The sequence below is a fragment of the Bactrocera dorsalis genome, chromosome 6, assembly GCF_023373825.1.
Source record: "Bactrocera dorsalis isolate Fly_Bdor chromosome 6, ASM2337382v1, whole genome shotgun sequence".
In the NCBI taxonomy this organism is placed as follows: Eukaryota; Metazoa; Arthropoda; class Insecta; order Diptera; family Tephritidae; genus Bactrocera; species Bactrocera dorsalis.
In genome coordinates, this window is record NC_064308.1 from 20097384 (window position 1) to 20109883 (window position 12500).

At 34.0% G+C, this 12500-nt stretch overlaps 1 protein-coding gene and 1 long non-coding RNA gene across 2 annotated transcripts; both read right to left on the bottom strand.

Moving 5' to 3' along the window:
• Window positions 1–6052: 6052 nt before the first annotated feature.
• Window positions 6053–7125, bottom strand: LOC125779693 (uncharacterized; the record flags this gene model as incomplete). Its single annotated transcript, XM_049460967.1, has 5 exons — window positions 6053–6405; window positions 6463–6582; window positions 6647–6859; window positions 6926–6993; window positions 7059–7125. Coding segments are annotated over 5 exons (531 nt in total), but the record flags the coding sequence as incomplete, so codon positions are not given.
• A 1117-nt stretch (window positions 7126–8242) lies between these two features.
• LOC125779616 (uncharacterized) lies at window positions 8243–10679 on the bottom strand. Its single transcript, XR_007423404.1, has 3 exons — window positions 9207–10679; window positions 9096–9127; window positions 8243–9041 (listed from the first exon to the last, which is right to left on the bottom strand). It is a non-coding gene; the product is annotated as an uncharacterized LOC125779616 (long non-coding RNA).
• Between the last annotated feature and the right edge of the window lie 1821 nt (window positions 10680–12500).

The following is a 12500-nucleotide window of genomic DNA, read 5'->3' on the forward strand; positions in this document are numbered from 1 at the left end:
GGCTACGTAAATAAGCAAAATTGCCGCATTTGGGGTGAAGAGCAACCAGAAGCCGTTCAAGAACTGCCCATGCATCCCGAAAAATGCACTGTTTGGTGTGGTTTGTACGCTGGTGGAATCATTGGACCGTATTTTTTCAAAGATGCTGTTGGACGCAACGTTACGGTGAATGGCGATCGCTATCGTTCGATGCTAACAAACTTTTTGTTGCCAAAAATGGAAGAACTGAACTTGGTTGACATGTGGTTTCAACAAGATGGCGCTACATGCCACACAGCTCGCGATTCTATGGCCATTTTGAGGGAAAACTTCGGACAACAATTCATCTCAAGAAATGGACCCGTAAGTTGGCCACCAAGATCATGCGATTTAACGCCTTTAGACTATTTTTTGTGGGGCTACGTCAAGTCTAAAGTCTACAGAAATAAGCCAGCAACTATTCCAGCTTTGGAAGACAACATTTCCGAAGAAATTCGGGCTATTCCGGCCGAAATGCTCGAAAAAGTTGCCCAAACAAAATTGGACTTTCCGAATGGACCACCTAAGACGCAGCCGCGGTCAACATTTAAATGAAATTATCTTCAAAAAGTAAATGTCATGAACCAATCTAACGTTTCAAATAAAGAACCGATGAGATTTTGCAAATTTTATGCGTTTTTTTTTTAAAAAAAGTTATCAAGCTCTTAAAAAATCACCCTTTATAACCTTTAATTCACTTCAAGTGCTTAAACAATAACACCCACCCACATTACGAGCTAGTTAAGGAACGCTTCATTTCTCAAAAAAACCAAAACATCTCTTGTTTATGTCGAACCACGCATAAACAAATAGTGATAAGCAATTCCAATATATGGTGTGAAATAGAAATGGTATCACACATAACAAGTGTTATCTCCTACACGCTATTCTTTCGGGACTGTTTGTAACGACAAACAATCGACTGTAGATAGTGTGTCTATCTTCAAATAACATAGCAGACAGCAAATAGAAACTAGTACCATAAAGTAGTACATATAAATAGCACTAAATTATCAAATTGTTATATTCAGTCTTAGTTTTGTATTAATAAAGGAACTTGCCCTGACGGTGCAAAGCACATACAAAAGTGACTCAATTGTGAATAACTGGGGGCTCAACCGGGATGGCAAATTTTTACTTGCTATCAAAAAAGGCCAGGAGACATCCTTGAAAAGACAGGAACTCCGCGATCCTAAAGAAGGATAAATTATTTATTATTATTAAAATACCACGGGAAGTAGGACTTCCAAAACAAAGTGCTTGAAAAAGTAGCATGCGATTCAAAGCAGGCCCTGAAAAAGCGGACAGCGCCGAATCCAACAAAAACGAAACAACAGTAATCTGAGAAAGAAGATTACATGTTTACATCTCGATCAAACAGCAAGAAAGCAGCCTTTGACGACAACAAAAATATACTCCAACTAGAAGCAAAAGCTATTAAGATGACTGAAGCAGCAGCACTCAAAGCACACATTGATGTCCTTACGACTCAACTCAATTCGTTAAAAACCGACTTCGATGCATTAAGGACACAGTCACAGTTTTCGATGACCACGGTACCAACTATGCCTGCTCTAAAACCACAAATCGCACAAGCAAACCAAATAAGCACAGAAATTTTTAAATGCCTACCAATATTTGACGGAGCAGAGGGCGAATATAACCCTTGGCGCACACAGGTGTGGACACAGATGGAGAATATAAAAGAATTTATATACAGCCCTGAGTATTACAATTGCGTATGCATAATCAGAGCAAAAATAATAGGAGCTGCTTCTAAAGTTCTATCAGTTAATGGAACTCAACTTAATTTCTATGCTATAATCAACCGCTTGGATTATACCTATTCGGATAAACGACCACTACATGTCCTGAAAGAAATAATGATGAAGAAAAAGCAAGGAAGTAAAACTCTCACTGAATTCCACGACGAAATACATCAAGCCTTAACATTGATTCAACAAAAAATAGAAACAATGGAAGATAATATGCGAGCTGGAAGATTATCAGACGTGAGTGATGACGCCATCCGCATATTTATTATGGGACTCCGGAGCAACTACACCAGAGGTATACTTTATTCAAATAAACCAAAGAGCCTTGGTGAAGCATATGCGATTGCTTGCACCATCTACCATGATAATCAGGATCTACACGTCGAGAGCACTGTTCCCCGTCGATATGATTCGCGACATGAAGATCAGACCACCTTTTATCACCAAAGGAATAATCATCAACTGAGACCAGCATATCGCGTTAATCATCAACGGCAACCAACGTATGAAGAGAGAAGGAAACATAATTCTGGTAGCTACATCCAGCGAAATGGCCAACAACAATCAAAACCTATACCAATGGAAGTGGACTTTTCACACCAATACGTGAAGCAAACGCATCAAAACTCACCAAGAAATCCGCCTCACCAACAAAATCCATTTAAAAGGGAGAGAAACGTATCATCCGGAAACTTTAACCACAATAAAGTACAGCGTATCAACCAAACCGAACAAGCTGACATAGAATCTGTGAACATCTCTAACTACGAGGAAAATTTTGAATCTGGCAGTACTTTTTAGGCGAATAAACGGGTTGCCATGCATCCAGACGAAATGCGGACTAACAAGCACACCCGTTACTTTACTAGTGGACACTGGATCCACAAATAACTACATTAGTAAGAACTGTAACATAGGTAAGTCAGTATCAATAGAACCATTTAGAACAAAAATTCTACATGGCTATTCGGTTATACATTCAAAAAAAGTGATCTCAATGTACGGGCATCACTTAGTTTTTTTGAAATAAGCGAATTAAAAGAATTCGACATAATCTTAGGTGAACAAGGTCTCAGATTAATTAAGGGAGAGATTAACCTCTTTGATTATAGTTTAAAGTACCAGAAAAAAGTAGCAGGAAAAAAGGAACCTTTCATTAATTATACTGTAGATAATGCCAAGTATGAGGAGGAAATTAAGGAAATAATGAAAGCAAATGAAAATATTAGTGACACCCTACCCTTCACAACTACATACTATCCAAGCTACAATTAGGACGCAAACAGAAGATCCTATTTGGACAAAACAATACCCTTACCCCGTGGCAGACCATGACTTCGTCAATAAAAAAATAGATAGGCTTTTAGAAAATGGAATAATTCAGCCGAGTAAAAGTCCGTACAATTCCCCTATTTGGACTGTTCCAAAGAAAGGATTGGACGGAAATGATAGACCTAAACGGAGAATGGTGGTCGACTACCAAAAACTTAACGCGCATACTATAAATGACCGCTACCTTATACCTGATATTAATATGACAGTTCAAAATTTAGGTAAAGCTAAAGTTTCCTCGACCATCGATTTAGAATCAGGATTCCATCAAATTTTAATAAAGGAATCCGATCGCGAAAAAACCGCATTTGCAGTGAATGGCGCAAAGTATGAGTTTGTTAGGATGCCGTTTGGACTTAAGAACGCATACTCAATCTTTCAACGATGCATAGACGACATTTTGCGACAATATATCGGTAAATTTGCTTACGTTTATATAGACGATGTTTTAATATTTTCTTCTACGCCTGAAGAACACATAGAACATATTCGAACTATAGTCAATGCACTGCATGAAGCTAATATGAAAATTTCGGACGAAAAGTCGCATTTTTTCCAGGACTCTGTTGAGTATCTTGGCCACATAATTAAACATAACAGAGTAACGGTTGATCCAAGAAAGATTCAAGCTATAAAAGAGTATCCAATGCCAAAAACCTTAAAAGAACTCAGATCCTTTTTAGGTTTGGCTAGCTACTATAGGAAATTTGTAAAAAACTTCGCACAAATCACTAAACCACTAACTATACACCTACGAGGTGACTCAGGAATGATTTCAAAAAATCAAAGTGCGCGAGTAGAAGTAAAGCTCGATGAAGCGGCAATTACTGCCATAGAAAAAATAAAAGATGCTCTGCAAGAACAGGTAGAACTTTATCAGCCGGACTTTACCAAACCATTTGAACTAACTACCGATGCCAGTAACCAAGCAAGTGGAGCAGTTTTCTCCCAATTTCGCCAACCTATTGCTTTTATTTCTCGAACGTTAACCGACACTGAAAAAAATTACAGCACAAATGAAAAAGAACTTCTTGCAATCGTGTGGGCGCTACAGAAGCTCCGCAATTTTTTATACGGTATCACTGATTTAACCATTTATACTGACCACCAATCACTCATTCATTCTATTTCGGAAAAAACCCGAATACCAAATTAAAAAGGTGGAAGAATTTTATTGAGGAATTTAGTCCCAAACTTGTCTACAAACCTGGTCACCAAAATGTAGTAGCTGACGCACTCTCCCGTCAACAAATCAACAATACAATAGATTGTTCTCAACATTCAGCACAGAGCTCTCCAACGGACCAAATAACCTTTGAACTCATTCAAAAATCAAATAATACCTATTCTAGATCCCACAAAAGAGGCAATTGACTCCCAAACCACTTTTCCAGGTAGGACGCGTCACACGTTTTATTACAAAAATAAGCAAGATCTTTTAACAAAACTACAACAAGTAGCTAAACCCAATGTAACTAACGCACTAAGAATAGATGAAGAGTTAATATTCCACTTTAAGGATGATATTATTTCCCACTTTCCCAATTGTACCTTTGTGATAGCACCAAACTTATTAATTGACATTACTAACCAAAACGAACAATTAGAACAGTGGTCGGCATGAGAGGATCTGTCACTGTGTTGGTGAGCACGAAAATAAAGTAGCCCAGTAAGAAATTGGAATTAAAATTAAGCAATTTTTATTATTAATTATTAGTATAATGAAAATTAACAAATTGTCTGTTGAGGATATATTCCCTATTATCTTTAAAAGACTTGGAACATAAAAGGCATTGCATGGCATCAAAGGCATTTAGAATAATAACATATTTCTCGCAGGGTATATTTGGTTTTGCGCTATAGTCTTGCGTGATGTTAATTCGTTGCTGGCTCAACAACGACTGAACGATAGAGCGTAAGCGTACGTGTGAAGTTAGTTTGCACAATTGTGCTAAGAAATGCCGACCACTGAATTAGAATTAGCAGAAAAAACACACAGACGTGCACACCGAAATTATAAAAAACAATGTGCAAGAAATATTGCTTAACTACTTTTGGCCTAACATCAGAGAAATGTGCAAGAAAGAAGCGATAGCCTGTCAAATTTGTTTGACAAACAAATACGAACGACAACCAAACCGACAACCTATTGGAAAAACACCAATACCAACAAAAACTGGAGAATATATACAGATGGACATATTTCACATGAATAGTTGTATTTACATAAGCTCTACCGACAAATATTCGAAGTATTGCTATCTCCGAAAAATTCATACTAAAGCAAACTGTGACGAACATATTGAAGATATACTTACACAAGTGTATCCAAATGCAAAACATCTAATGACTGATAACGAAAATGTATTTATCAGCAACCCTGCAAGACGGGTAGCAGTTAGCAAACGTGTAAGCAACTTGTTATTGTTCACTTTTGCATTCGTTAAAATATTTGTTACTTTTGTTCAGAGAGTGGGAAAAAAGTAACACATAGCTATTTGATGTTCAATGGTTATCTCGCTCTAACCAATGGCAAATATCGCATGCTGCCTTGTTCTAACAGAATACATACAATTGTTAGCAAATCTCTTCACAGTATGTTACCAGTATGTTACGGGTAACAAATTATTTTGTTAGCGCTTACCTATGTGTTATGGATAACAAAAAGTATTTGTTACCCGAATATCTGTTAGTGTTATTATTTTGGTTATCAGTTTGTTACCTTTAACAAATAAGCATGTTAGCAAGAACAAGCAATAACAAGATTATCTGTTACCTAGCATCTGTTATCTAGCAAATTCAATTCTTTTAAATAAAACTCAGTGTTTTTTTATTATTTCGCTTTATTTAATAATAAAATCAAAATAATCAAATATTTACTTAAACTAATAATTTGCCTATTATTATTACAGAAAAATAATACAAATTAAGTTTATTTCAGTAAAAAAATTATAATTCTAAAAATTCAAATTTGTAAAGGTAAAATTAGAAACTTCAACTTAAAACTAATATGTACAACTTAGAACTAATATATGCAACTTAAAACTAATATGTGCAACTTAAAACTAATTTATACAACTCAAAACTAATATTTACAACTTAAAACTAATTTATACAACTTAGAGCTAATATTTACAACTTAAAACTAATATATATAAGTAATAATATGAAACCTTATATTAATTTTGCCTAAAGTTAAAGTTAAAACGATTGTGGCTTAAGGCCACAAATCTCCGGAGCTCCCCACAGATGGTGTTTTTATCCTTGTCAGGAAATATATCTAAAATGAAACGTTATAAGTTAAGGCATTCAAATATATAACAGTAAAAAAACCTACCAAAAACTTCTCCTTGCGCCCCTCTAAATTGTAGTGGTACATCAAATCATCAGAAAACATGCCACGCAGTACGCCGTCAACACTGCCTTTTGCGCCCTTCGACTTCAATATTAACCGCATCTGTAAAAAAAAATTACAGTAAATTATATTACAATCGCATAATATTTAAAAACGAAATATTTACCATAGCATCCGTGCTTTCCTTTTGTGAAAGTTTGTCTTCCACGAAGCGCACGTGCTCCTCCGATGACATGGGCAGTTTCGAAGCGAGCTCCACGTAATGCTCGTCCTCCAAGTCACCGGTGATGCGGTTAATTGAATGGTGCGTCTTTGCCGCTATGACGCGGCATTCGCGCAATAACTTACTTTGCGCCTGCACCTCGGCCTTTTCTGGCATCTAGAAAATTAAAATATAAAAATTAGTTTATGTTTTAATTTGGTAATGTAATACTGCGTTACTTACTTTGTCTGTTAGGGACTTTTCAACTGCAGTGAGACGGGTCTCAATGGCATCCAGCTTCTGGATTATATCTGAAAAACATAAATGTATTTTTATAAAGCAAATACTAATATATTTATATACTAATTCATTATACCTGCATGACCGCCAGACGATGGTGACGGTACCACAATTTGTGATGCTTCTACTGGAGGAGCGCAAACGAGATTGTAAGATATTTTTTAAACACTCTGTCTGTAAAAAAAGATATTATTAAAAAATGAATAATATTTATGTTCAATACAACCTCTATGGGGACTCAACGGTTGTGAGCATTCCACTTCGGACTTCATTTCTTTCACGAGGTCATCGAAATTCATTCTTTGAAAAATCATAAAAAAGGTGATGAATGAGTGAGACTAAAAGAATTTTATCATCTATAGGTATAGAAAAATACTTATATTTAATATCTAACCTACTTAAAACTACCTCATTTTCTGAAATTTTACCTATAAGTATGCCTAAATCTGCAGAAGCAACTGGCTCTTCAAAATAATCGTAAGTCTCAGAAAAAAGAAGGCCTATAAAAACATCGCCCTCTATTTTTTCGCAAATGAGTTTTATTGGCCCTGTTTTCTCTGAATAACAAAAGCTATCCTTTTCTTTTTTAATATCTAACGAAAATACCCCAAATACCTCCTCAACACATTGAAAATCTTCTTCAAACAAATACCTACTATTCGTTTCGTTATCGCTATCACAAAAATCCTCAAATCTATTACCACTTGCTCTGCTGGTGCTTGGTTCATTATCACTAATCCCTATCTCTAACCTATCGAAACTATCATTTGTAACCTCTTGAACAGATTCATTCAGTCTTCGAAATTTTGCCACCGTAGCTTTAAATTTCGATTGTTCCTTGCTCAAGAGGTTTGAAAAGGTTTTCTTATTCATTATTTAAAGCTAAAAATTAACTGTATGATAGGATTCAAATATCCACGTCGCAAGCTGAAAAAAAGGAAAAATATTAAGTAGCCATTTAATTAAAAAATACCGATTAAAAATGTGAACTTATTTATAAAATGAAATGTTAGTACTTTATGTTAATGATATTTTAAAGTTTAGTAGTTTATAGCAACAAACATTAGTTTGATAAAGATTTTTGATTTGTTAATACTTACAAATAGTATAGTACAGGAGGAAAATATATTTCAGAAGTGTATATTTAAAAGAGAATATCTACTTCTTAATTAATTTTTTTAAAATGAGAAAACATCATAAGTTTAGAACTCACAATTTTTTTCACCTCACCTTTTTTTACTTGCGAAATATCTTCCTGAGATCAACATCCAAGTAAAGAAGTTGTGTATTTTAGCACTAAGGACAAGACTATATAAATAGTTTAAAAAACTTAAAATGTAAATATCTTTTTTTGAAAAGACTCTCCTAATTTGCTTGAAGTAAACTTGAAGAAGTTTAATTTTAATTTTTAAAATCCTACTTCGGAGCAGAAATGCGTATGTGTGTATCGGAACTATGTCCACTTTTATTCATTATGAATCACTAATGTTGTTTTATTTTAAACAATTTTAGATATTCTGCATACTAACAGAACAAATGAACATTTTCAGTTATAGAGGAGGTTCTCCAGTTCAAAAATATATATAGTTATATCGCGGGAATATTCGAGATATTTGCGTTTAAAGCTGAAAATTACCACTATTTGAAGAACGTATTTTTCGATTTAAAATTAATTTTACACTTAAATTTCGCATTTTTATGTTCACTAGCACTTCATTAATTCGTGTGATTTTTTTTTTAATATTAAACTAAGGATTGCATTATTGATTGAACCTCCTCTAACCGACCATACCAATTTTATTCCCGAAATCCTGGGGCGGTATTCTAAATTCTACACAATTATAATTGTAACCGCTCAATTCGTCTCAATTTAGATTTTAAATTTACATTTACATATACATATATATGTATATGTAGATATAACAAAATATTTCACAAAAATTCACTGTCAATAATAATAATAAATATGCACTATTTAACTTTAATAATTTAAAACTTACTCCCTTATTTGTTTGCTGTACGCAATAGATTTGAATTTTACAAATGGTCCAAATGATTTCTGTAATAGTAAAATTTTTAATTATACACACAACATTCAATTTACAATGCTTACCTTTTTCTCGTTGTTAAGCCTTTTCGTTTTCTCTATATAAAATAAATTAATAATATATATATATAATAGAAATTAATTATACAATATCAAATTATCAAATAACGAACTTACCTCTTTTAAAATCCAAAATAAACTGCGCTTTTCGTTTTCTTCTTCTTGAAAAATTGGGTATTCGTCTCTCCTATTCTAGCAAGTTAACATTGGAATATATTTAGAATGTCGACAGGTTTTCTCTATCTTACTTACGTATTCTCCCATTTAATTGAAAATTCCAGAAAATGTAAGAGTGTTAGTGACCAGCTGAAAATATTTCTATGTGTTTGTGCAATCTGTTACCTCCGTCTTGCAGGGAACATGGCAAAGGCCGTTTATACTCGGCTACATATACAACATACTGCCACACCATTAAATCACTCGACAACTAACGCTCAAGTAGAACGGTTGCACAGTACGTTGATTGAAATCAGTACGAGTTTAGCTAGTGAAAATAATACGACTCCAGGTGAAGAACTTTTTAAAGCCATCCGACAATATAATTCTACAATTCACTCGTCTACAGGACTCAAACCTGAAGTAGTTTTCTTTAAACGCGAAAAGTATCCCGAGATTAAAGAAATCCTTCAGAACAATCAGGAGAAGCTATTGCTATACCACAACAAAGGACGAAGAAAAGTCACCTATAAACCAGAAGATATCATATATTCCAAAACAGATCGCAGGAATAAAATTGCTAAAAGATATAATCAGCACAAAGTTAAGGAAGATCGCGGGGACACGATCCTTACAACGAGAGGGAAAATTATTCATAAGGACAACATCCGCAAACAAGCCACATAATGCGATCCGAGACGGTATTAATTAATCTATTTTTATTATTTGTTATATCCCATTCTGATATAATCACAGATCTTAAATTCAAGAAGTATGTTTTAACGGAGACCGATCCAGTCTACCTATTTGAAAATATGTCTTTTCTGTACCACGTAGCAAACTTGTCAATTATCGAAGGTCCATACGAGAATATCATGAAATCCAAATACGTTGCAGGAAAAAAAGAAGAAATAATTCTTACTAATAAATTAGAGGCGCTTAAGACACAGCTTATACCTTCTAATCGTAGACTCAAACGCTCATTAAACTTGTTAGGTTCTATTCTCAAGTTTGTCACCGGTACTCCTGACCATGACGGCCTTATAGAGATCAAGACAGAACTCAATCAGTTGATAGAAAACAATAATCAACAACGGAAGATTAACAGTCAATTTGAAAAAATACTAGAAACACTAGACCCAAAGTCAATTACTGAAGAATTAATTATTACAGAAGTTTACAAGGAATTAGAAACAATCACGAATACCATTAATTTTGCTAAAACAGGACACTTTTATTCTGCTACTCTAAACCTCAAAGACATTCAAGAAATTGCCTCCATAGAAGATTTTAACATACCCATAATTAATATTTTAGAATATTCTGATATTCATGCATGCATGTACAAAGATGCTATAATTACAATATAGAAATATCCCGTAATAAATAACCGCTGTAAATTATATAACTTAATACCTTTAGCATACAAACACGGTAAAGTCCGATTGGACTCTCAAGTTGCAAAATGTGAAGCGAATTTCAAAAGAACTTCCAAATGTAAAAATTATCTGGGATTAAATATTTGTAAACAGGAGTCTCCCGACAACTGTACCATCCCATTGCTTGAAAATAATAAGGCAAAATGTAATGTTATTCAAGAAAATAATAGACCACTTATTGTGTTATATCACGGAAATATAATTATTGATGGAGAACATCTGTGGAACGGACAACGTGTTAACGGTCCAAACCTGTTACAATTTAATCACAGTACTAATTTAAATAATAATATATTTCAATCACGATCAGGAAATTAAAGATGTAATTCATGCCCGCCAAGATGAACAATTAGAAGTTCTAAAAATATTAACCTCCAATTCAGATTATACATTTTCAAATATTCAAAAAATATATAAATACATGATTCCTATTGAAGAACAACCAGAAAAGTTCATATTGTACATAATACTTATTGTAATACCTTTAGCTTTATTAATCTATGCTGCTGTAAAATTATGCGAATGCTATCGAGTACATTTAGAAGATAAAAAGGAACGATTATTCCGCCAAACATACGAGATCGAACTTCGTCGACCCCAAGCCCAGATGACTGGAAATGAGGACATTTCATCTTAACACAGGGGAGAGTTAAGGAACGTTTCATTTATCAAAAACACCAAAACATCTCTTGTTTATGTCGAACCACGCATAAACAAAAAGTGATAAGCAATTCCAATATATGGTGTGAAATAGAAATGGTATCACACATGACGAGTGTTATCTCCTACACGCTATTCTCTCGGGAGTGTTTGTAACGACAAACAATCGACTGTAGATAGTGTGTCAATCTTCAAATAATATAGCAGACAGCAAATAGAAACTACAAATAACATAGCAGACAGCAAATAGAAACTAGTACCATAAAGTAGTATAAATAGCACTAAATTATCAAAATGTATTCAGTATTAGCAGAGATAAAGAGATGTTTAACTCCTCTCTCACTGGAAGTGAGAGAACAATTGCTAAACGTCAAAACCTACTGACCTTTGACAGCTAATCGAGTTCAGTAGGTTTTGACGTTTATCAATTGGAAACGAGCGATGGCCAGATTGAAATCTTAGCAAAAAATCATATAAACAGAGGGATTTGTTGCATCGTTTAAGACCACTTATAAAAAATGTAAAACAATGAAAATTAAGTAAATTTGTGATATTTAAAGGTAATTGATGAAACGTTTTGTAATTTGAAGCATCATAGTATTATTTGCAATGGAAAATGATTAAAAACATTTAATGATTGCGAGATGACAAGCTTAAATTCTTTTATTGGGTATTGAAAGCTCAAAAGTCGGTTGTTCTAATATACTTTAAAAGGATTTAAATAGTTTCTCCATATAATAAATAACCACTATATGGTAATTTTTATTCGTACTAAATGTTGGGTATTGGGTTGATAAATGCCCAAAAATTATTATTTTGTTCGATCTGGCCATAATGGAAAATGTTATAAAAAACGCTTATTTTGAGGCGCTCTCACACTGGAATAAGTTAAACATCCCTTTATTCCTGGTATTAGTTTTGTATTAATAAAGGAACTTGCCCTGACGGTGCAAAGCACATACAAAAGTGACTCAATTGTGAATAACTAGCTCCTATCTCTGAGTATAAGTGGCGTGGTGTGAGAGAGGCGTTTAGGAGTTGAGTTACACACGTACATATGTAGTCGACATATATACGTATATATGTCACTCCTCCCAACTTTAAAAGTGGACATATTTCTTAATTAAAGTACTTGCATTTAGATTTAATACATATT